A 26672-nucleotide genomic window follows, 5' to 3' on the forward strand; every position below is an offset into this window, starting at 1 on the left:
CAGAAAAGATTTACTAGAATGATTCCAGAGATGAAGGACTTCAGTTACGTGGATAGACTGGAGAAGCTGGGGTTGTTCTCCTCGGAACAGAGATGGTTGCGAGGACATTTGATAGAGGTATATTCAAAGTCATGAAGGGTCTTGAGTAGATAGAGAGAAACTGTTCCCATTGGCGGAAGAGTCAAGAACCAGAGGACATAGATTTAAGGTGATTGGCAAAAGAACCAAAGGCAACATGAGGAAAAACTTTTTTTTTTAACGCAGCGAGTGGTTAGGATCTGGAATGCACTGCCCGAGGTGGTGTTGCAGGCAGAATCAAACATGGCCTTCAAAAAGGGAACTGGATAAGTACTTGAAAGGAAAAAAATTGCAGGGCTACAGGGATAGGACGAGGGAGTGGAACTAGCTGGATTGCTCTGGAATAGAGCCGGCGCGGACTCGATGGGCCGAATGGCCTCCTTTCGTGCTGTAACCTATATGTGATTCTATGATCATCGATGCATATTCTATGTTTTGGACAATTCAATGCTGTACACTACTATCAACAGTATGACAAGTAGATAGTTTCTAGATATTCTCATAACAAGTGCCGTTCTCTACACAGGAGATCCAGTCCAGCAAAAGGGCAAATTATTCCTGACTGCTACTGTACAACTCATTTTCAGCACTGTGTCAACTCCCCTACATGTATAATACAGGAGTAAAAGGGAACAATTCACTTCTGTCTAATACTGTGAAGCTCACATGTGTCATAGCATTTGCTCCTGAACACAGAGTTACACCAGGGCAAAATTTGTTCCCTTCTGGTACTATGGGGCGCCATTATCTTAGTAATAGCTTCTGAACACACGTGCTATCACTGGTAGTTATGCTGTAGGAGATAAATTATTACTTGAAGAGCGGAACAAACTTTTTCTGCTGAATATTGCTATAGATTAACAGGGCTATAATTACACAGCTGATGATAAATGGGGGTGCCGCTTCCTGGTTTGGGTTACGGGTTGCAGTGTATGCACACTTCCTATGGCTGTACTGCATTTACTGCACCGTTGATATGGCCAGGACAGAAATGGTTGTGTCAAGGATTGTTTCAGCTCCATGAGGAGTTCAGGAGCAGATCCCTACAAACAACCACAAGAGTGATTTCACCCTGAACCCATTTCTCTGACTCTGATCTTTTAAGCAACTCCCCACTCTTTCTTCGCTCCACTGCTTTCAGCTGCCTGGGTCCTACACTCTAGAATTCTCTCACCCCTCCTCCTTTAAAGCCTCATCAAAACTCATCTCTTCAACCTTGTTTTTGGTTACCCCTCTTAAGTGCTCCCTTCCTGGCTCAGTGTCCAATTTCTTTATTGAGAAGTACAGTAGGAAATTCTTTACATTAAAGGATTAATAAAAATACATGTTTTTGTTGTTGCTGTTCTTGATAACTAGGTTTGCTTGTTGCCAATGAAGACGACAGCAAGTGTTGAAAATAGCCCAAACTGTAAGGGTACTAAAAGATGTAGAGACACATTCAGGGAACTGGGATTAAAAAGATAAACAGCAATGGCTAACAAAATAGCAGAGCTGGCTTGATGGACCAAATGGTCTATCCCTGTTCCTAAATAAAGCTGCAATTTTACAACATTAGTTAGAAGGGCTGTAAAATGAATATGGAACACACTAACATGACCGTCCAGCAGTCTCAGCTGGGTGCTGGAACCCTTTTGTCGAACTCTGCGCTACGCTGGACATGTGCTGCACCAGAACTAGGAACTCTTAATGATGTCCATTTGTTTGAATTGCATCAAGTGAACGAGATTCCCAGTCAGAGGCTGAATATTAAAATGAAACAAAACGGTTGCGAAAATGTGGAATACAGTGAATCAGATCTGATCAGATTACAAACTAAAAGCTTCAAGAGATTCTGTCACTCAAGAGGATCAGTTCACGGTGGGGGAAGAAACATGGGAGGAGTTTCCACTAAAACGTGACTATTTGTCTCATACCCCTGCCTTTACAGTTAGTGCACGAGTAAATAGAAATCAAAGCTCAGTACCTGATAATATAGTGATTAGAGACTCATCCTTGACCAACACAGTCTGCTTCTTTGCATCCCTGGAGAAACAAGAAAACATGAAATACATTTGAAGAAGTTCTCCTGTTTGAGCATGAAAATCTTGGCCCATTCAACATCAGCACAGTACAGCTTCAGTGAGTGTCAGTGACTCCCATCACCGAGCTTCAGGCCTACACCAGTCATGTGACATTGCTCCTTCATCAGCACAATTAGCTGGGAAGCCATGTTACCTGAAACATGATCTGATTCTCGCCTCTATACAGTAAAGTTCCACATATCACAATTGCTTAGTACAACAAATTCAACAAATGCAGGCCTCAATCTCAATTTATTCTCAAATGAGGTCTATTTAGATTCATGTCGAAGATTATTTTCCCTGGTCAAGAAGCACAGTTGAGTCCCTAGCAGAGAAGTCACCATCCAGTGCAGTACTAAGCTGTACAGGCCAGAAGGTCCCAGCTTCAATTTCTGATCTGTGCTAAGTTAGCTGATTTTAGCCAGAACAATGATCAGAGGGCCAATATTGGCCTCAGAGCAAAGTAACTGATTTTCTTTTTACAATCCCATGCCGGCAGATTATTCCAGACATTTATCACATTTTAAAATTCTATGGCAGTAGAATTAAATTTACTTTTATCACTTTACAGTAATGACCTCTAGTCCAATCATCCCGTCTTATTTTAAAGTAAATAATCTGGATACTTAATATTTCAACAAAATTTCCCGTCGATAGTGATTGAGTTTTTTTCTAAATAAATGTTTCCTCATAATTCATCCCCTTTACTCCTGGAAATATTTGAGTTGTTCTTCGCAGAGAGAGAGAGAGAGAGAGAGAGAGGAGAGGAGAGAGAGAGAGAATTAATACGATACACGTTCCTGGACCATGCTCCATCGCAATCCTGAATTCTACCTGTAATCTGTTTAGATAGCTGTTATTTTCCCTGATTGTAAGCACTTACCAGACAGAGAGTGTGGCAGTAGCCATCAGAGCCATCACAAAATGACTTGCACAATGCAGTGTGGAGATGGGCGACTGGAGGAGGATGGCAGGTAGCAGCCGTCGCCCGCTTGCCGAAAACACGGATACCGTCCGTTCCTCACAAGCAACACTGACAAGGTCACTGCAAAAAGAACATGGTTTGGATGAGTCCTGCTGAAACTTTGCATCGTTTAGTGACAACGGCTAGGTCAACACATCATGGTACCATAGGGAGAAACGCAGACCAGGTACCGAGGTGAGAAGAATAGTATGGTACAGAGAGGAGTTCCTCCCTTCAGATATAGGTGACACACAGCAAGAGATGTTCTACAACATTGCACAAGCTGATACAGCATTTTCTGATTATGGTCCTGTGAAAGATTGCCTCTGCTCCCGTCACTATCTAATATTGGGTTAGGGGGCCAGCTGTTTTCTGTTTCTAACAGATCACTGTCTCAAATCACAAGGCCAGAATTGAGACGCCATTTTGCCTTTGCTTCTGCCTGCAGGAGGTCATGTTGCTCCTTTTTACATGCCAGAGAGACTTGCATGCCAGTCAATACTCCCACAGAGAAGGTAGAACCCAATAAAATCAACATCACTTTGCCATTTCTTCTTTGTTGTATATTTGGTAGGTGGGTGGGCAGAATAAAGTGCATTGATTTGTGACAAAGATAATTCAGAGGGCATCAGAATTCCCAGCCACAACACTGACTTTGGTAAAACACCCACGCTGCCCCTAGATCAGCATTTCTGTAGGGGACCCAGTGCTTAGTGATGTTAAGGTATTTTAACATACAGCTGGAGGGGACTGGATGGCTGAATCAAAATACAATCCCTTCATCTCTGGACTATGGCTTCAAGTCCATCTTAGACACGGAATCTGAGACACCTCTCACAGCAATGAGACATATGACCAGGCAGCCTCCTCTTTCTGCCAACTACAAAGGTTCAAAGTAAAAATTAGTTTTTCCAAAGTCTCCACCCACTTCCAAAGTTGCCTCACATCTGCTGCCCAGAATTCACAATAATTCCTACCCTCAGTCAGAGAGACAACAACGGTTGGTGTGGGGAATGGCGGGGTAAAGGGCAGAGGGCAGAATAGAAGATTTACCCAACTTGTATAGTACATGTAAGGTGCAGAGTAAATCTCTTCCTACTCTGCCCTATCAACACCCCACGCCAATCAGTTTTAGAGTTGAGCTCTCTCTGCTGACACCGGATTGCAAAAGTGAAGGAGCGTCACACTGGACATCTCTCACTTTCATAAGCACAGAAAAAAGCAGAACATTTAATTTTATGAAGTACAGCTAGAAGGCTTCATTTTAATTGCGTGGTTTTTTTTAAAAACCCCTAAATTTCTCCCTGATTTTCTCCTCCTTAAGCTCAATTCCCTTAACGTGCCACCTCATGCTGGAGTACAGTTCCATGCACATCAGTAGTCTGCCAGTACCTAACCTAAATGCTCACTCTTCAGGGCAGTGTCAGTCGGGCTGGATTGTGGAAGTCACCACAGTCAAGGTGAAAAGTATTCTTGTGCACATATGAACGCATATACCCAGTCCCCCATGCTTGCTTGCAGGAACCCTTGTTGATTTTCATAGTACCTAGCACAGGGATGCTTAAGTCAGATGTTATGTCCTCAAGCTTTCCAGTCAGATGAGAGTTACACTCAGTAAAAGGAAGGAACTTGCATTTATATAGGGCCTTTCCTGACCTCAGGTCGTCCCAAAGCACTTTACAGCCAACTAAGTATTTTTGAAGTGCAGTCACTGCTGTAATGTAGGAAAACACGGCAACCAATTTGCGTACAGCAAGGTCCCACAAACAACAAGAGACATGACCAGATAACCTGTTTTTAGTGGTGGTGGTTGAGGGATAAATATTGGCCAGGACACCTAGGAGAACTCCCCTGCTCTTCCCCTGCCATGGGATCTTTAAAGTCCACCTGAGAGGGCAGACGGGGCCTCAATTTAACCACTACCAGATCGAGTGCATGGAAAAGAAAACTGTGACTGTTCACATTGTGGAGTTTTGCATCTTCATGCTCATTATTAATTTGAAGAAGTATTGTTTTCAGCAGCTAACATGATCACTGCATCTTAGCCTGCTATATTATAACAAATATGTAAAGCAAGGCTTTAACAAAGCACACACAGCATCAGGAATTTCAGTACACATACTATACTGTGCACGCATCCCTACCTCAATCACAATTTTTCTGTGTGGTATTGTGTTTATTTCTGCAATGGATACTTTTGTTTACTTTTAGTATGATGAGTTAAAAAAAATGAACACAAAAAAGGATTAAATTATCAGACAATTAAGCAACTCTAAATTCAGGGGTGTCTGTAGCTCTGAATACTGGAGTCACCTTCACAGAACCACATTGGTTATCAGTACGGCAAGTTGTTTATTATCACTCAAATGCACTCAGAAACTGGTATTTTTCACTGGCTTCAGGATTTTTCATGTAAAATTGTGACTCGGGCAGTAAATTGTGCTCCACTTGGCAAATGTAGAAAATCCCACGGTTTTCTGTGGGATGTTGCACGTCAACAAATTAGTTGTTCTAGTTATCAGTGTGGGTGAAGTGTGCTGTCCGTGACTCAGTCTCTTACTGTGCTGACGTGCACCGGGGGATAAGATTTACACCAACATCCTATTTTACCACTTGTAGAGTGTGTGTGTTCACCTCATTTGGATTTGCTGAACTTGGTTTACCAAATGCCTGTTTACATCTATCATTCAGGTCAGAGTTTTAGAAGGTTCTGTTGCCCCCCTCCCCCCACCCCAAAAATATTAAGTTTGGGCAGATTAATACAATGGAATGTTCATATACAATTCATCAAATGTGCACATATGATGCCATCAGAAAAACTACCCTGCAGTTTCTCAAAGAAAAGGACTGGGTTGGGTGCGGGGAGATTCACATTAACATTACCCCTTATATAACTTACACTGATTAAATAATCAGTAACTGGTGCATTTTTCAGCCCAGTGTAGAACACCAAGGTTGAAAGAAGACCAGGAAGTTGTGATTCAATATAATACACCTTTTGTATATATAGACTGCCACAGGAATGAAACGCCTGTTTAGCCTGTAGATTCCAAAACAATGATCGAGAGTGCAGCATTCCACATCAAAAATATTTACCCATGGATTTTCTGAAACATTCGAGCTGCTGAACAAGGTTTTCTTATTGGACCCCCCGAGAAACTCCATTCAGTGGATCAAGTTTTCTCTGAAATTCAACCTTGTGCAGCTCCAGGGCCAGTGTGAACCAGCAACATGTAAAGTGATCTCACATGTGCACCAATACATTTAGATTGCACCAATTTAACCATTTATCATAGAATCTTATAGCACAGAAGGAGACCATTCGGCCCATCCTGCCTGTGCCGGGTCAGTGTCTGGCAAAGGGGTCAGTTTGGGGACATTAAATTTTCTCTTTACTCCAAAGAAACCCCCCGCATCTTCCCTCCTTAAATGAGCCCTTTCCACCTCACAGAAAGTACTTCTAGCTGATTGATTTACACCTAGCACAGTAATAACTTATAGCTAGAGTTTTCAGCTTGTGCTGCAATCCGAAAGCTGCTGGTTTCAACTCCTCCTCGCCCCAGCTCCTGATCTGACACACAACTCTATTCAAATGATGTGTCTCATTCCGTGACTCGTGCTAAATATAGTCAGGGGTAAATGAGAAACAAAACCAGCTGCGTGTGATAATAAAATAGCTGTTCCAAATAAATGACTTTTTGTGACAGGATTGGTGCTTAAAGTTTTCTCTCGTTGCAGTTTTGTTTTCTCTCTTTCCCAGAGTCCCCCCATGTGTCGCAAAGCTTTCTCATCTAGTAGCAAGGTCAGGAGACCTTCACCACTCTACAGGGAAGCATTGCCTCAACTCAATGAAACCAGGAACTTGCCTTGTGGGAAATCATGGTCGCAAGACATCAGTCTACAACACACAGGACCCTCGGCTGCACTACATTCTGACTCTCAATGCTAATATTCATCAAAAGAGAGAATCAACCACTCTTTCTCTCTCTCAATATCCTCAAGGGGATCACGTGCTCTCCCGAAACACATTATTAAGTCCCAGCACCAGTCACACTGTACCTTTTAAAAACCTTCATAAAATTAAATTAGGAACAAGCTGTCAGTCACACTAATATAATACTAGTCATCCACATTCTTAAAATTTTAATCACCATATACTTGAACCAACATTGCATTATATTGTCAGCTTACATGAAAGTAACCCACAGAATGACCGTGAGAGAGGAAAGAGAGACACCTACATACATTGTTAGATCACTGAACCAAATCAATAATGATTGATAGCTTTGTGTATACAAACTTCACACAGACATACATGTAGTGTCCACTGGAGCCTATTACACTGCAAGTCATAACAGCATGGGTACAGATTGGATGTGCATCTATAACAAAACTAAGCACTCAACTATTTTAAGCAGAACCATTAATACACAACCGTTTCCCCTCCCAAGCGCCATAAAGAAGTATAATGATGAATGAACTAGATGGATGGCAGGATCAGTTGTACACTGTCAGCCTCTCCAAGAGCCAATACCCACCAGTTTCATAAACCAACCCTCACAATTATCATCAGTCTCTTTCAGAGCCCGTACTCACCAGCTTCCTGCAGCAGTGAGGATTCGACTGGTTAGTAGTGTGTCCCACTCTTTCCCTTCTCTCATGCACTTTAACCGGCTCAGTTTCCACCCTGTGACTGTAGGAACTTCATTTTCCACCTCTATGTACATAGCTGGCTCAGTGCTCACCTGAAATTGAGCAGGGAAATGAGACGAATTACAAACTCCACAAACAATCTCTCTCAGATCATTCACTTATACATCTTTAATCACTATTTCAACTTAACATCTCATCACCCATCTGACTTTTGTAATTACAGCGCACCTCGAGAACTATATATGGAGGAGTGTGTTACATGGAGTGTTATATTGTTTGTAGTGATATAAAGCACTTTTTATTACTTTAAGGCTTTACGCAATTTTCTTATAAATAAAAATGAGCCGACAACAAAGCAATGAAATAGATGCTGCCCTTCCACCTCTGGGTCTTGGGCCTGAGCCCAATCCAGGTAATGAGCAGAAAGTCGAGTCTCTCTGCCGGCAGCAGAGCTCCCAAAAGTAAGGTGAGTTTGGGCAGTATAATATTAGCTCCCAAGCCATGACATGCACAACATTCCCTGTAATTCAGCCCCAATTGTGCAATCTCATTCAGACCTCTCAATGTGGATTCACAGCCAATGCCGTCTCTTACCTGTATGTTAAATGCTTTCTTTGGTGTCGGCGTTGGGAGTTTAAATACTATCAGGGGAGCAGAGACACGCGACACCTCCTTTTCCGTTGATGGAGCAGCCTGAAAGGGAAGCAAAGTGTGATCCGTGCAAATCAACAATCTCCACGTCCTGGTTCATATCAGGAACATAAGTGAATTTTTGCGCCCATCGAGGAGAGGACGTCAGTGCTCGGGGACTGGAGCATTTTCGATTTTTGGCACCGATCATTCGCGGGTCAGCTACGAGTCTGCCAGATGCAGTGTATACCTCCCTTTACACTGCGCCAAACACGCCTTCGCATGAACTGCAGAACATTACACCCGTTGCGTACACCAGCCTCCCATGTGGTGCAAGTGAAAGTACCAATTCCGCACCAATATGTGCCGGATTGTACTATCGGTCCGCACTCACCAGGAACTGGGCTGGCACTGCACAAAACATTTCACAGGGCACTCATGTCTGAACAGCAGGCACTTTTATCCCATTAGTCTGAGCTGGAGTGAAATCCAAATTGCAGAGGTGAAAGATTTGTATGCCACCCTCCCTTCACCATCCAACCCCTGCTGCACATGAGAGATATATGGGATTCGATATCCATCACTTCACAAGGGTTTTTACTGATAAACTCCTTCAGGATTTACAGCAGCAGGGTTGCATTGCAGCAAACAGTTTAACATTTTTCAGGTTATTAGGTAACTCCAGAGACGGTCTATGGTTTACAGCATTCCTCTACTTCAGCTGCACTTCATTCAGTATCTGACATTCTCACCATATCCAGTGTGTAAATGGACACAGACCAAACCAGTTGAAAGATAACAACTGCATTGGCCTTACAATACCAGATGTGGATAATGTCTCAAAAGTCAGCTGTGGCATGTGAACAGTACATAAAGTATAAAAAAAATATAATACTTGGTGCTATATGACTTTGTTAATGTAGGGGCTGTTTCTCAACAGGGTCCTGGGCTTTATAAATAGAGGTATAGAGTGCAAAAGTATGGAAGTCACGATGAACCTTGATAAAACACTGGGTCTGCCACAACTAGAGTATTGTGTCCAGTTCTGGGCACTGCACTTTAGGAAAGATGTGAAGGCCTTAAAGAGGGTGCAGAAGAGATTTATTAGAATGATTCCAGGGATGAGGGGCTTTAGTTACGTGGTTAGACTAGAGAAGCTGGGGTTGTTCTCCTTGGAACAGAGAAGGTTGCGAGGAGATTTGATAGCGGTAAAACCATGAGGGGACTAGACAGAATAGATAGAGAGAAACTGTTCCCGTTGACGGAAGGGTCAAGACCCAGAGAACATAGATTTAAGGTGATGGCAAAAGAACCTAAGGTGACATGAGGAAAAACTTTTTTTAAAAAACACAGCAAGTGGTTAGGATCTGGAAAGCACTGCCTGAAGGGGTGGTGGAGGCAGATTCAATCATGGCCTTCAAAAGGGAACTGGATAAGTACATAAAAGGAAAAAAATTGCAGGGTTAAAGGGATGGGGTGGGGGAGGGGGACTAACTGGATTGCTCTTGCATAGAGCCAACGCGTACTCGATGGGCCGAATGGTTACAGCATGGAAAAAGGCCATTCTATGGTTCTATGTCTGCTCCTATATACGTACACTGTGAATTTAGCAAGCTGTTTGCACAGCATAGCTGAGGAGCTGATATCAGACCAGGACAAGCTGTGCTGAACTCAGGGGCATTTATCTGTCTAACATCTCAAGATGCTGTAAAGTCCCACAAAGTGAGATGTGGCACCACTGTGGAGGATACACAGACCAATGTCCGTTTTTATATCGTGTGTACCTCCCTTTCCTCTCCAAAGTTCTTGAATGTGTCGTCGCCTCCCAAATCCGTGCCCATCTTTCGCGCAACTCCATGTTTCAAGCCCTCCAATCAGGTTTTCGCCCCTGCCACAGTACTGAAACTGCCCTTATCAAAGCCACAAATGACATCCCATGTGACTATGGCCATGGTAAACTATCCCTCCTCATTCTTCTCTTTGACATGCTTGACCACACCATCCTCCTCCAACACCTTTTCCCCCATCGTCCAGATGGGGGACTGCGCTCGCCTGGTTCCATTCTTATCTATCCAGTCATAGCCAGAGAATCACCTGCAATGGCTTCTCTTCCCACTCCCGCACCGTTACCTCTGAAGTCCCCCAAGGATCTATCCTTGGCCCCCTCCTATTTCTCATCTACATGCTGCCCCTCAGCGACATCAGAAAACACGTCAGATTCCACACGTACGCTGACAACACCCAGCTCTCTCGTCCCCTCCACTGTCTCTCATTTGTCAGACTGCTTGTCCGACATGAGCAAAAACTTCCTCCAACTAAATATTGGGAAGACCGAAGACATTGTCTTTGGTCCCCGCCACAAACTCCATTCTCTAGCCACCGATTCCATCTCTCTTCCTGGCCACTGTCTCTAAGGCTGAACCAGACCGTTCGCAAACTTTGACCCCGAGATGAGCTTCCAACCACATATCCGCTCCATCACCAAGACCGCCTACTTCTACCTCTAACATCGACCATCTCTGCCCCAGCCTCAGCTCATCTGCTGCTGAAACCCTCATCTATGCCTTTGTTCCCTCTAGACTCAACTATTCCAATGCTCTTCTGGTCGACCTCCCATCTTCCACCCTCCGTAAACTTGAACTCATCCAAAACTCTGCTGCCCGTATCGTAACTCGCACCAAGTCCCGTTCACCCATCACCCCTGTACTTGCTGACCTACATTGGCGCCAGGTCCGGGAAAGCCGCGATTTTAAAATTCTCATCCTTGTTTTCAAATCCCTCCACGGCCTCGCCCTTCCCTATCTTTATAACATCCTCCAGTCCTACAACCCTCTTGCGCTCCTCTAATTCTGGCCTCTTGCGCATCCCCAATTTTAAATCGCTCCACTATTGGCGGCCGTGCCTTCAGCTGCCTAGGCCCTAAGCTCTGGAATTCCCTTCCTAAACCTCTCTACCTTTCTCTCCTCCTTTAAGACGCTCCTTAAAACCTACCTCTTTGACCAAGCTTTTAGTCACCTGTCCTAATATCTCATGTGGCGGGGTGTCAAATCTTGTTTGAAAATCGTTCCTGTGAAGCGCCTTGGGACATTTTACTACACTAAAGGCACTGTATAAATGCAAGTTGTTGGTGCACTGCATGTGCATTTAGAAAAGCACAGCGGATGTACATCACTAAAATTATCAATTACTCAGTCACTGCAACTTATCATCGGACGTGATACTCAAATTCTGAAGTGGAGAACCAGTACCAGCTCTAACCGCTTTCACAACAAATGTGGAACAGGGAAACTCCAATACAAAAAGAAGTGAAAGATCAGAGGATCTGAGATTCCAGGACATTCTCACACCTAACTGACAAGTACAGGGCATCACTGGCAGAGGCACACGAGCGGATTACTGGGGCTAGAGAGTGAGTGGTGTTGACACGCAGGCGCGCGCACACACACCACTTACCCACAGAGGGGAGCTATACTCAGTCTTCTGCAAGAGATTATCAGACCCATACCTGAGTTGCTACAGCTACAGGCGTTTGCTTTGTGTCTTTCCTTGGTCGACCTTTCTTTTTCTTTTCCACAACTTCTCCCTCGGTGTCGTTCTTGCGTTTGGACAGTGCCGAGATTTTAGAAGCTGGAATCTTCTCCTCACTGTCACTGCTGCTCTCCTGAACCTCTCTAGGCTTCAAGTCTTTGGAAAGTCCCTGCTCTTTACTCCTGGAACGAGAGAATCACAGCGAGTCTACCTCATCATTATTTCACAAACGGCAAACAACCCCCGAGAGCAAGATTTACTGTGATACAAACAGCGGAGTAATGGCAACTTCGCAGAAAAATCCATCACCCCCACCATGCCCGATATCAGCTACAACTCAGGCCAAAACAGCCAGCATTATACTAACCTGGTGCTGCACACATGAAGAGACAAATGTGAATGGAGCCATCAATCGGAGTATCTTCATTCCACTGGAATGCACAACGATTAATTGTATAGAAAGGACACACAATATCCTTTTAAAAAAGGACAGTCCACATGGCAGGGGCGGGGTGGAGAGAATTGATTGGAATATTTCTCCACTTCTTGCAATCAGCATCAAGTCCTCCCTCATTTAGATGCAGAGTAAAGGCAACAAGCACCCGTTTCCTACAACTCCTCTAATATTCACGGTCCTTGCTCCGAAACCACCTCACTCACTAACTTTTCCCCCCTCCTGAATTAGGGACTTAATTCTGTGGGAACTACATGCCTTGACCCTGTCTGCCAACTTAGCACCACCTACAGAGCTACTTCAGCTTTTACACGTTAGAATTACTGCAACAAACTCCAATACACTCCATCCACCAACACACCCCATTCACCCACCCGCCCCGTTCTTCATCAAGAATTTATTCTCGGTTTGTTTTGTTTCCGTGTTTTCTCACATTGCTTGCAGTGTTAGAATGCTTGCCGACCCATAGTGGTGGCCTGGGGACCCAAGAATATGTATACTCTCATTAACAAAGGGAGGGATCTTTTGCATTTCTATCCTACCCAACTTCTGCAGCCCTGAGTATGCACTTTCTGAACAATGTGCTTATGAAGAGCAAAGAGGAATTTGGGTGCTGCTCAGCGAGTAGAAATGGGTGAAAACAACCCTTAGCATTTTAAAATCCAGCCAGTGATCTCCATCCAAACCAATACAAATCTGAAGACAATAATTGGGGTGGGGGGGGGGGGGGGGGGGGGAGGAGAGAAGAGAAGCCTCCATCTTCAACTCTGCAGAACTGTAAAGGAATGTAAGTGTAGGTTATATCCAATTACCAGCGTGTCTCAGTCACCTTGCGTTAACACATATTAAGCCTCACCCTGACAAAACGCTCTCTGGATCTCCCTTGTGTGACATCACAAATGACCACTCATGACATCACAAGAGGGAAGAGTTCAACATAAAATGTCTGCTTCCTGGGGGAGCCTCCAACTGGCAATTCTTGAGAAATAATACATTTAGAGATATCTTCCCTTATAATAAAGATGTGATAAGTCAATATAACAGCCCACTTGAACCAATTTTTCATTAATTGGTACACTCTCCTCATTCCTCCCTAAGCCAATCAAAGCAGACCCAGCCAATGCCCACCTATGTTGCCCTGCCCTCCCATCCGTACCTGTCCAAGTCACTTTGCCTGGCAGCAGATGAGATGGGAGCGGTTCCTGGAGTTGATTTGGATCTTTCAGTGAACCTCGAGTCGAGAGCTTTCATTGGCTCAATCCGTGAAGGGGAGGTCAACAGTTGAGTGCTTGTGGGTACGACGGCAGATGTACTAGTGACGACAGACCTGAAAAACAAAGACAAGACTGTACTGTACATGTGCCTATCCCACCTACATTACACCCTATAATTACAGATACCTCTGACCATCTACACCACTCTCTACTACGTACAGGCACCTCTCCCCACCTACAGAGTAACATTAAGTATAAGCTAACAAGTATAATCAGCTCCAGCTGTATTAAGTGCTCAAAGTGGATACTCAGAGTGTAAAAGCCTTAGAGGGTACAAAATTCTTAACGTGCATCCAGGAGAGCTTTTTGAGCCAGCATGTAGAAAGTCCTACAAGAGAGGGGGCGGTACTGGACCTAATTCTAGGGAATGTGGCCGGCCAAGTGGAAGAAGTGCTAGTAGGTGAGCACTTTGGTGACAGTGACCATAATTTGGTGAGATTTAAGGTGGTCATGGAAAAGGACAGGGAGGGGCCGGAAATAAAGGTTCTAAATTGGGGGAAGGCCGATTTTAATAGGATAAGGCAGGATCTGGCCAAAATGGACTGGGATCAGCTGCTTGTAGGAAAATCCGCATCGGAGCAATGGGAGTCTTTCAGAAGGGAGATTGAGACCATACAATGGCAACATGTTCCCGTAAAGGTCAAGGGTGGTTCCAAGAACTCCAGGGAACCTTGGATGTCAGGGGATATACGAGAATGGATTAGGAAAAAAAGGAGGGCTTTTGGCAGATACAAAAGGCTAAAGACGGAGGAAGCCCTAGAGGAGTACAAAAAGTGCAGGGGGATACTTAAAAAAGAAATTAGGAGATCAAGGAGGGGCCATGAAATAACACTGGCGAGCAAAATAAAGGAAAATCCTAAGATGTTTTATAAGTATATTAAGGGTAAGAGGATGACTAGGGAAAAAATAGAGCCCATTAGGGACAAAAATGGCAATCTGTGTGTGGAGCCGGCAGATGTAGGAGGGGTTCTAAATAAATTTTTTGCATCTGTTTTCACTATGGAGAAGGACGATGTAGACATAGAAATACGGCAGGGGGACTGTGATATACTCGAACATATTAACATTGAGCGGGAGGAGGTATTGGCGGTTTTAGCAGGCCTAAAAATGGATAAATCCCCAGGCCCGGACGAAATGTATCCCAGGCGACTGTGTGAGGCAAAGGAGGAGATTGCGGGGGCTCTGACACATATATTCAGAACCTCTCTGGCCACAGGGGATGTGCCAGAGGACTGGAGAACCGCTAATGTAATACCATTATTCAAGAAGGGGAGTAGGGAAAAACCGGGGAACTACAGGCCAGTGAGCCTAACATCAGTGGTAGGATAATTATTGGAAAAAATTCTGAAGGACAAAATTAGTCTCCACTTGGAGAAGCAAGGATTAATCAGGGATAGTCAACATGGCTTTGTCAAGGGAAGATCATGTCTGACTAATTTGATTGAATTTTTTGAGGGGGTGACTAGGCGTGTGGATGAGGGTAACGCAGTGGATGTGGTATACATGGATTTCAGTAAGGCCTTCGATAAAGTCCCGCACAGGAGACTGGTCAAGAAGGTACGAGCCCATGGAATCCAGGGTGCCTTGGCACTTTGGATACAAAACTGGCTTAGTGCCAGAAGGCAGAGGGTGATGGTCGAAGGTTGTTTTTGTGACTGGAAGCCTGTGGCCAGTGGGGTACCACAGGGATCGGTGCTGGGTCCCTTGCTGTTTGTGGTCTACATTAATGACTTGGATATGAATGTAAAAGGTATGATCAGTAAGTTCGCTGATGATACAAAAATTGGTAGGGTGGTAAATAGCGAGGAGGATAGCCTCAGTCTGCAGGACGATATAGATGGGTTGGTCAGATGGGCGGAACAGTGGCAAATGGAATTTAACCCGGAAAAGTGCGAGGTGATGCACTTTGGAGGGACTAACAAGGCAAGGGAATACACAATGAATGGGAGGACCCTAGGCAAGACAGAGGGTCAGAGGGATCTTGGTGTGCAAGTTCACAGATCCCTGAAGGCGGCGGAACAGGTAGATAAGGTGGTAAAGAAGGCATATGGGATACTTGCCTTTATTAGCCGAGGCATAGAATATAAGAGCAAGGAGGTTATGATGGAGCTGTATAAAACACTGGTTAGGCCACAGCTGGAGTACTGTGTGCAGTTCTGGTCGCCACACTACAGGAAGGATGTGATCGCTTTGGAGAGGGTGCAGAGGAGATTCACCAGGATGTTACCAGGGCTGGAGCGCTTCAGCTATGAAGAGAGACTGGGAAGATTGGGTTTGTTTTCCTTGGAGCAGAGGAGGCTGAGGGGGGACATGATTGAGGTGTACAAAATTATGAGGGGCACAGATAGGATGGATACTAAGGAGCTTTTTCCCTTCGTTGAGGGTACTATAACAAGGGGACATAGATTCAAGGTAAAAGGCGGGAGGTTTAGAGGGGATTTGAGAAAGAACTTTTTCACCCAGTGGTTGGTTGGAGTCTGGAACTCACTGCCTGAAAGGGTTGTGGAGGCAGGAACCCTCACAACATTCAAGAAGCATTTGGATGAGCACTTGAAATGCCATAGCATACAAGGCTACGGACCAAATGCTGGAATATGGGATTAGAGTAGACAGGGCTGATGGCCGGCGCGGACACGATGGGCCGAAGGGCCTCTATCCGTGCTGTATAACTCTATGACTCTATGACTCTAATTACTGTGTTAAGTGTTTACAGTGTGGCGTGGTAAACACTCTTCACGTGAGAGTCCAGACAGCGAGTGCTAGCAAGTTGTTCAAACACGGAGGGCTGGGGAATCACCCAAGAGCTTAATCCTGTTCTCGCCCAGCATGCATACACAGGAGGGGGTCACTATATCGATCCAGAGCTGGCTCCAGGCCTGATCTTTCCATTCCCAGCCCAGGAATACGGAGGACAATTCATAACACTGAAGCAGATGAGCAAAGACATTCAGCTCATCCATCCACAAAAGACCCTATAGATCCCATTACATTTTTTTTTTAAATGATGCAGGGTTTCTGCCTCTATTATCACCCTTGTGCGACAAACCTCTGATATTCGCCCAAAATTTGCTGTTCCCTAGTTTGAACCTATGTCTCTTTGTTATTGTTTAATTTGAAGTAGTGTTTTAGATTTACCTTTTCGAGACCATTTAATCTCTTATATACTGTTAACAAAGTCACCTGGGTAACCTTTAATGCTCAAATACCCAGGTTTCTCCAGTCTCTCTTCTGATACTAGAGAACACAGTGCTAGGAACCCTTCTGTTCCCCGGCTGACGACAGTTAAGTCACAATGTGCACAATTCTGGGGCCTTCCAGTACTAAATCAGGTGGGGAACGTGCAAGTGGCCATGGTAGCACTCTAGCCTCTGAGTCAGAAGGTCATGGGTTCACTTCACAGACTTGAGCACATTATCCATGCTGACACTTCGGTGCGGTGCTGAGGGAGTGCTGCACTGTTGGAGGTGCCGTCTTTTGGACAAGACATTGAACCATCTGCCCTCTCAGGTGGATGTATAGGATCCTATGGCACTATTCAAAGAAAAGCAGGGGAGTTCTCTCTGCTGCCCTGGCCAATATTTATCCCTCAACCAACATCACTAAAAAACAGATTATCTGGTCATGTATCTCATTGCTGGTTGCCACATTTCCCTATATTACAACAGTGACTGCATGTCAAGAGTACTTCATTGACTTCATTGGGACATCCTGAAGTTGTAAAAAGCGTTATAAAAAAAAATTTGCATTTCTATATTTTGCAGAGGTTTTTAAACCATCATCTGATCACCTTTGTTCCTCAACGTACCTGATGCAGAGATATTAACAGGGCTTGGAGCCAAGATTCTGTTGATCCATTCAGAGTGGATATTAGAGGAGAAATTTAATGGGTTTGTGCTTCCAGCGCAGAATTTTACCATAAATTAAGATGGGAAATTGTGGATGGAGTCGGGGCATGACCTGATGTTCGCTCCCCGATGGGAAAGACTGCCCGGGCATAGCAAACTCATCAAATTATCCCTTAAATATTCAGAGATGAATGAAAATGAAGCTTTTCACAGCTCTTCTTATTGGCAAATGACAAAGATTCAGGGTACCATCTAAATGATTTCAGTTGCAAACCCACCTCAAAATACAGAGCCTTGGAATTGTTATGTACCTACAAGCACTACCGAATATGCAGAGAGAGATTTTCCTGGTCCCGTGATCCCCTCACCCAGGCACAGCACATCGACAGGGAGGGAGACCCCATTCCCACCTCAGGCATAGAGAGAGGAAGACCACCATTGCTACAGGGGAGCCCCCATCCACTCCAGGCACAGCATACATCATTCTCCTTACACGATTGTAATCAGAACAAGTGATGAGACACTTGACTGATACCCAGAAACCTGGGATCTGAGTGCACCATACGGGTACCCTGCACAAGGTAGATGCAGGACAAGTGGCTGGGCCACAGACATACCTAGGAATAACAAGTAGGTCTGCTAGCTGACATCTTTAGTCTAAAAGGAAAACTCAATCACATTTAACATGAATAATGGCAATGATTCCTGCTGTGCATTTCCAACACTTAGTTTATTTATGATTTCCAACAATCAGTTTTTTTTACTCCCAAATATACTGGAATTAGTGTTTACATTTTCAAAACATTTAAATCAGCTGTTTTACTGGAAAGATGTCAGTAAAAGAAAAGCTTTTGGGATAAAGGTCATGTTTACAGCACAGAAAGAGCCATTCAGCCCGTCAGGTCTGTGCCAGCTTTTGTTGAAGCTACATAAAACTCATCCCATGGCTCTCTCTTCTTCAGCTTCAAATTATTTCTCTACTCTTCCCTTAAAAGATACAATGGACTCTGCCTCAACTATTTCCAGTGGCAAAGCCCTAACTCTGCATAAATAAATTTCTCCTAACCTCTCTCTTCAGTGATCATTTTAAATTGATATCCCTCATCACTGAATTCCCAACCGGAGGAAATAGTCTTTCCCTCTTCACTATCAAAATCCATCATAATTTTAAGAACCTCTCGTCTATCTCCTCTTAGCCTTCTGTGCTCCACTAGAAATAGTCCCTGTATTGCAAGTCCCTGCTGATTAACTATAGTTTCCCATTCCAGATATCATCCTGGTTAACCTGTAAATTTAAGAACAGGAAGCAACAAATTGGATAATGAATAGGAAACCAAGCATAGTGATTAACAGTGAGATTTTCTGCCTATTTTCTCCCAGCCTTCCTCTTCTCAAGGCACCGACTCCTTGCTGGCGTTGTCTCCTGTTACCTCACTCAAGTGCTTCGCGCATGAACCTTAACATCGAGTGTTGGCAGGCTAGTAGCCCATGGAAGGCAAAATTCTGATTCTGCCTTCACCTGGGCTGCACAAACACGCACTTCCAGCAGGGGCCGCTCAGGAGCAATCAGAATGAGCTACCGATTTTCATCTCCCCAACGGAGGGCGCTGTCGGCCAATTCTACAATTCCATTAAGGGTTGAACCTTGTTTATGGCTGAGTTACTCACCATTGCAATCAGCTCAGGGAATTCAATGGTGATATTTCTAAATCAAACAGCTGTGGGGAACAGAGTAGCTCAGGTCCGAGGACCCCGCTATTGCCAACTTGTAGAAATAACCTTGACAGAACCATTAAGCAGGTAATACCAAGTTGTGTGGCAAAGCAGGGCGTTCAGAGAAACGGGATTAGAAATTCAAAGAAATGTACAGGGACACAGAAAATGGACTGATGAACCACATCAGGAACACTGGTTTACAGTGATTAAATTAGTCAAATTCAGGTTTTTTTTTTATTCGTTCACGGGATGTGGGCGTCACTGGCGAGGCCAGCATTTATTGCCCATCCCTAATTGCCCTCGAGAAGGTGGTGGTGAGCCGCCTTCTTGAACCGCTGCAGTCCGTGTGGTGACGGTTCTCCCACAGTGCTGTTAGGAAGGGAGTTCCAGGATTTTGACCCAGCGACAATGAAGGAACGGCGATATATTTCCAAGTTGGGATGGTGTGTGACTTGGAGGGGAACGTGCAGGTGGTGTTGTTCCCATGCGCCTGCTGCTCTTGTCCTTCTAGGTGGTAGAGGTCGCGGGCTTGGGAGGTGCTGTCGAAGAAGCCTTGGCGAGTTGCTGCAGTGCATCCTGTGGATGGTACACACTGCAGCCACAGTGCGCCGGTGGTGAAGGGAGTGAATGTTTAGGGTGGTGGATGGGGTGCCAATCAAGCGGGCTGCTTTATCTTGGATGGTGTTGAGCTTCTTGAGTGTTGTTGGAGCTGCACTCATCCAGGCAAGTGGAGAGTATTCCATCACACTCCTGACTTGTGCCTTGTAGATGGTGGAAAGGCTTTGGGGAGTCAGGAGGTGAGTCATTCGCCGCAGAATACCCAGCCTTGACCTGCTCTCGTAGCCACAGTATTTATTTGGCTGGTCCAGTTCAGTTTCTGGTCAATGGTGACCCCCAGGATGTTGATGGTGGGGGATTCGGCGATGGTAATGCCGTTGAATGTCAAGGGGAGGTGGTTAGACTCTCTCTTGTTGGAGATGGTCATTGCCTGGCACTTATCTGGCGCGAATGTTACTTGCCACTTATGAGCCCAAGCCTGGATGTTGTCCAGGTCTTGCTGCATGCGGGCTCGGACTAATTACATAGAATCCGGGATTTTTAACGCTGTTTTCAAAATCATGTCCGCAATTCACTAATTCCCACCGGCAGGACAGACCGACCAGAGGTGGCGGTACAGTGACATACAGTCAGGAGGGAGTGGCCCCAGAGTCCTCAACATTGACACTGGACCCCATGAAATCAAATGGCATCAGGTCAAACATGGGCAAGGAAACTCCTGCTGATTACCACCTATCGCCCTCCCTCAGCTGATGAATCAGTCCTCCTCCATGTTGAACACCACTTGGAGGAAGCACTGAGGGTAGCAAGGGCACAGAATGTACTCTGGGTGGGGAACTTCAATGTCCATCACCAAGAGCGACTCGGTAGCACCACTACTGACCAAGCTGGCCGAGTCCTGAAGGACATAGCTGCCAGACTGGGCCTGCGGCAGGTGGTGAGCAAACCAACATAAGGGAAAAACTTACTTGACTTCGTCCTCACCAATCTACCTGTCGCAAATGCATCTGTCCATGACAGTATTGGTAGGAGTGACCACCGCACAGTGCTCGTGGAGACTAAGTCCTGTCTTCGCACTGAGGACACCATCCAACGTGTTGTGTGGCACTACCACCGTGCTAAATGGGATAGATTCAGAACAGATCTCGCAGCTCAAAACTGGGCATCCATGAGATGCTGTGGGCCATCAGCAGCAGCAGAATTGTATTCCAGCACAATCTGTAACCTCATGGCCCGGCATATTCCTCACTCTACCATTACCAACAAGCCAGGGGATCAACCCTGGTTCAATGAGGAGTGTAGAAGAGCATGCCAGGAGCAGCACCAGGTGTACCGAAAAATGAGGTGCCAACCTGGTGAAGCTACAACTCAGGACTACATGCATGCTAAACAGCGAGGCAACATGCTATAGACAGAACTAAGCGATTCCACAACCAACGGATCAGATCAAAGCTCTGCAGTCCTGCCACATCCAGTCGTGAACAATTAAACAACTAACGGGAGGAGGGGGCTCTGCAAACATCCCCATCCTCAATGATGGCGGAATCCAGCGCGTGAGTGCAAAAGACAAGGCTGAAGCATTTGCAACCATCTTCAGCCAGAAGTGCCGAGTGGATGATCCATCTCAGCCTCCTCCCGATATCCCCACCATCACAGAAGCCAGTCTTCAGCCAATTCGATTCACTCCATGTGATATCAAGAAACGGCTGAGTGCACTTGATACAGCAAAGGCTATGGGCCCGACAACATCCCGGCTGTAGTGCTGAAGACTTGTGCTCCAGAACTAGCCGCGCCTCCAGCCAAGCTGTTCCAGTACAGCTACAACACTGGCATCGACACGACAATGTGGAAAATTGCACAGGTATGTCCTGTCTACAAAAAGCAGGACAAATCCAATCCGGCCAATTACCGCCCCATCTCAATCATCAGCAAAGTGATGGAAGGTGTCGTCGACAGTGCTATCAAGCGGCACTTACTCACCAATAACATGCTCACCGATGCTCAGTTTGGGTTCCGCCAGGACCACTCAGCTCCAGGCCTCATTACAGCCTTGGTCCAAACATGGACAAAAGAGCTGAATTCCAGAGGTGAGGTGAGAGTGACTGCCCTTGACATCAAGGCAGTAATTGACAGAGTGTGGCACCAAGGAGCCTTAGTAAAATTGAAGTCAATGGGAATCAGGGGATAAACTCTCCAGTGGCTGGAGTCATACCTAGCACAAAGGAAGACGGTAGCGGTTGTTGGAGGCCAATCATCTCAGCCCCAGGGCATTGCTGCAGGAGTTCCTCAGGGCAGTGTCTTCGGCCTAACCATCTTCAGCTGCTTCATCAATGACCTTCCCTCCATCATAAGGTCAGAATTGCACAGTGTTCAGTTCCATTCGCAACCCCTCAAATAATGAAGCAGTCCGAACCCGCATGCAGCAAGACCTGGACAACATCCAGGCTTGGGCTCATAAGTGGCAAGTAACATTCGCGCCAGACAAGTGCCAGGCAATGACCATCTCCAACAAGAGAGAGTCTAACCACTTCCCCTTGACATTCAACAGCATTACCATCGCCGAATCCCCAACCATCAACATCCTGGGGGTCACCATTGACCAGAAACTGAACTGGACCAGCCAAATAAATACTGTGGCTACAAGAGGCTGGGTATTCTGCAGCGAGTGACTCACCTCCTGACTCCCCAAAGCCTTTCCACCATCTACAAGGCACAAGTCAGGAGTGCGATGGAATACTCTCCACTTGCCTGGATGAGTGTAGCTCCAACAACATTCAAGAAGCTCAACACCATCCAGGACAAAGCAGCCCGCTTGATTGGCACCCCATCCACCATCCTAAACATTCACTCCCTTCACCACCGGCGCACTGTGGCTGCAGTGTGTACCATCCACAGGATGCACTGCAGCAACTCGCCAAGGCTTCTTCGACAGCATCTCCCAAACCCACGACCTCTACCACCTAGAAGGACAAGAGCAGCAAGCACATGGGAACACCACCACCTGCACGTTCCCCTCCAAGTCACACACCATCCCTACTTGGAAATATATCGCCGTTCCTTCATCGTCGCTGAGTCAAAATCCTGGAACTCCCTTCCTCGCAGCATTGTAGGAGAACCTTCACCACACGGACTGCAGCAGTTCAAGGCGGCGGCTCACCACCACCTTCTCAAGGGCAATTAGGGATGGGCAATAAATGCCGGCCTCGCCAGCGATGCCCACATCCCATGAATGAATAAAAAAAACTGCCCATTTTCCCATGAAAATCTCAAATTAGTATCCCTGACCATAATTGGTGCTTAATATTGAAGAACGCAGAGAATATATGTTGGTACAGTGAATAAATTTGAGCACAAAACGAAAGGTGTTCTGTTAAGTAGGAGAGTCAAGATAAACGTCTCGGTGTAATAGTTGATGAAACATTGAAAATTTCATTAGTGTGCGGCAGCAATCCCAAAGGTGCATAACTGGATACATGGGATACAAGGGTTACAAATACAAGTATTATGTACACTCTATAAAAGCAATAGGGAGACCAGATGTGGAGCAGTCCATCCAGCTGTGGTCACCTTACTATGAATAAATATCAAGCTCATGGGGAGGATACAGAAAAGGAAACAAAGATTTCACACCATCTGATCGATGAAGAGGTTTAGGAAACAAAAGCTATTCTCATTGAAAAAAATGAAAATTAAGCAGAGACATGACCCAAGTGTTTTTTTTAAATAATGAAGGGAAGAAATAACAGATGTAAAAAAATATGTTGTGTAAAACTAATGAAAATAAACTGAATAATAGGGCATGGGATTAAAAGCGGAATTAAAAAATGTCTTTATATTTAGAATAGTAATAATGAACTAGACTGCCACCTAGTGGAATATCAATTCATTTAAAAGTATTTGATTTGAATTTGATTCGGCAGAGCTGAGCGGTATGGTTTTGGGCTAGAAAAACATATCAGAAACATTCAGGTTGGGTCTTGGATGGCAGTTTCATATCAAGCAAATATCAGCACCATTGTCATTTGCTGAGAAAATTACAGCTTGAAAATGGATAGAGTAGTGAACAGAACAGGCAGACGACGAGCATCATCATTGTTTAACATACAAAATAAGAACCAGAGATGTCTCAGAGATCCCAAGGTTAGATCGACCAATCGCTAAGCATTTTGCTAAATATCAGAAAACCAGTATTGGTGTGCACAGTGCAGCTGACGTAATGGTTGCCTGCTTAGCTTATCGACCCCTCTCATTATCCCAGTAATGTTTCAATGGAAAATACCAAGAACACTAATCTACAACAGATCCACGACCGCATGACACACGGGGGGGTAGAGTTCCCGCTTTGGGCGCAATCATGAAATTGTGCCCAAAATGTGCTCGAAATTGCTCTTCAAATTACACTTCAAGTTTCCGCTAAAATTCATTTGCTTAATCACAAGCGTAAAATCTTCCATGAACCAACGTAATCGGTAGAATCTCGCAATTTTGACCTGGGGTGTGACCAGTTTTGTGGGTGGGGCCTGATTCGGTCGAATTGAACCTTGAACCAGGGTAAAAGTTCAAGGAAAACACGAGCGCAAGTGGTATTGGGCTTAACTCACTTAGGTTTAAAATTTTGTGCCGATTCGGCTGATTCTGCCTGGATTGCGCTAACATAACTCGACTCCAGGAATTCAACCATGTGCTGCAGCTTATTAAAGGCACCACATAGACACAGGAGAGCATGTCATAGACACAGGAGAGCATGTCATTTCTTAAGTACCTAAATAAATACTAAAATAAAGTTTCACCATAAGATTTAGGTCAGAGTAAGGTTACACTTCAGAAACAAAGCACTAGAATCCATTCCCGTTATTTTGTATGGAACACCATAGCTTGTGGGCTGAAGGTTAGCACAGCAGCAACAAAGTGAACAAGACTCAGTAACTCCTCGATTTCAGGACTTCAAAATACAGCTTCCTTTCCCATTACTACTTCTTCCTTTTGTTAATTTTTGTACTTATATTATTACTGGCCATTTCAGGGGCTCAGTGACAGCCCCAAGGACTCCCAGGTCAGGTATAGCATGGCCAGCCGAAGAGTGAAGATCCTTCTACACTGCTCCAACCTCGGAAAAGCGCCCCCTACCGCACCGGTGTGACACATCCAGTTGTCACCTTGAGGTTCAACAGAGACTGGCAATATTAGTAACAAAGTAGAGGTAGTTATTGCACTGTGATCCACTTATGATGGGGCCTGAACCCTTAAAGCCAGCACAGGGTGTTTTCCATTCCATCAGTCTGAACTGAATTCAAGCCTAGGTCCTAAACAGTGGCACCAAATGCACTTTCTCCTCCTCTTCAAGGCAAATGAACTAATCTTGTTTTGTTCAGTTCCAAACACTTTGCTGCTGCAGTACTGATTTCCTGCCAAAAGATGGCATTGTTGCTCTATTACAACCACCACAGTCCAACTGCACCTGCTGGGGAGCACGCTCCGTCCTTTTGAGTGGGGGAGGGGAAGAGTCATCTTTTGCTCCTCTATACTTTCTGCAGCACGTTCCATCTTCCAACAACTCTAGACAAGTTACCTTTTTGTTAAGCGCTAATCCAATAGCCAGGTTGGGATTAACTGGACGCCTCACTCTCTAAGATACAGCTCGCTACTTCTATTGGGTTTTTTATTGCATTTGAGCATATAGGGTAATTAAACAGAGCATTGTGCCCAATGACTAATATGAGTTGGGTTTGTATGCCCATGTATCTGTGTACCACTGTTCAAACCCAGTTGTACTCAGTATTGTGCACCTTACCCGTCTTTGTTGGGGGTGTCCTCAGCTGGCTTTGCAGTGGCTGGTGCAGGGTCCTGAGTTAGTTTAGCAGAGACGGACTTGGCAGCATTAGAGTCTGAGGAGGGCTGCGGCTGGCTGATCTGTGAAGGCAGCACTGACCCTGGAAGTGCCCCTGTGATGGGTACACTATTAAAAAAAGCGGTCGAAAAATCCCTAATAATAAAAAAAAACAAAAGGCAGTTCATGAGAGAAGCCATTTCATGGCATCGATATTTACTTACATGATGGTTTTTGGGTGATTAAATACTGCATTAAAATAACTCAAATGAAAACAATAATTTAGTTGAGTTCAATAATCCAAACCATCACTTCTATCATAGCTCAGAGTCTGGCACTGAACCATGCTTCATTTACAGATGCCAAATGCTGGAGCCTCCATTTGCTTCACCTTGAATTCAGCCGTTGTAGGGATGCGGCCTGCCCTTCGCTACAACACAGCTCTACAGAGCTGGACGCGTAGCGCATGACCGTGAGGCTGCAAGGACACTGGGGGTCCCACGTAGCCCCCGAACAGAAGTAGTGTACAGGAGGCTTCCGGCCTGGGGAGTTTTTAAAATCTCTCGGCACAAGGGTGACAAAGGCAGGAGCCAAATCGAAAGGGTCAAGTGGAAATTGCGAGATGAGAGTGTTGAAAAATTTCATAATGTATATTTATTTATTTCATACACAGACTATTTAACAGCAGTTGGCAGGGTTGAACAGGCTGCTGCTCCTGTTCTGTTTTCAGCTAATCCCTGGCTTTTCTGTGAGGCTCATCACCATTGGCATTTGTAACAAGGTAAAACCATCATCTGGATCCCTTTTCACCACTCTTCCCACCCCCGTCACCCCCCACCCACCCACTCGCAAGGAAGGGAGTCTCACAAACATTGCCAGCAGATGCCACTAGTAAGGTGAGTACGCGAGCGGCTTAATTGGCATCAGGAACCACTTGGGAGGGCTTTGAATCAAAGGCAGCACTGATGACAGTGGGGGCGGGGGGCCCAATTCCCTTACATTAACTTTTTGAACACTTCTGCAGAACCTTCAGCTCGGCAATGAAGTTGATCAGTTACATGTCACAAGCAGGATGTCCGACCTTT

The 26672-nt window shown here is 45.2% G+C and overlaps 1 protein-coding gene across 3 annotated transcripts in view; it reads right to left on the reverse strand.

Annotated features, from left to right (window-relative positions):
* hira (histone cell cycle regulator a) overlaps nucleotides 1-26672 on the reverse strand; it is a 103724-nt gene that overhangs the window by 14580 nt on the left and 62472 nt on the right. For 2 of the 3 annotated variants that reach the window (XM_068005537.1, XM_068005539.1), the window contains 7 exons: nucleotides 25552-25743; nucleotides 13524-13694; nucleotides 11891-12095; nucleotides 8350-8448; nucleotides 7699-7847; nucleotides 3022-3183; nucleotides 2042-2100 (listed from right to left, as the gene is read on the reverse strand). In XM_068005537.1, coding sequence (XP_067861638.1) covers nucleotides 2042-2100; nucleotides 3022-3183; nucleotides 7699-7847; nucleotides 8350-8448; nucleotides 11891-12095; nucleotides 13524-13694; nucleotides 25552-25743 — 1037 coding nt within the window. The remainder of the gene's footprint in view (nucleotides 1-2041; nucleotides 2101-3021; nucleotides 3184-7698; nucleotides 7848-8349; nucleotides 8449-11890; nucleotides 12096-13523; nucleotides 13695-25551; nucleotides 25744-26672) is intronic. The other variant, XM_068005538.1, reaches the window with a different exon arrangement.

Source organism: Heptranchias perlo, chromosome 25 (genome assembly GCF_035084215.1).
Source record: "Heptranchias perlo isolate sHepPer1 chromosome 25, sHepPer1.hap1, whole genome shotgun sequence".
NCBI classification, from domain to species: Eukaryota; Metazoa; Chordata; class Chondrichthyes; order Hexanchiformes; family Hexanchidae; genus Heptranchias; species Heptranchias perlo.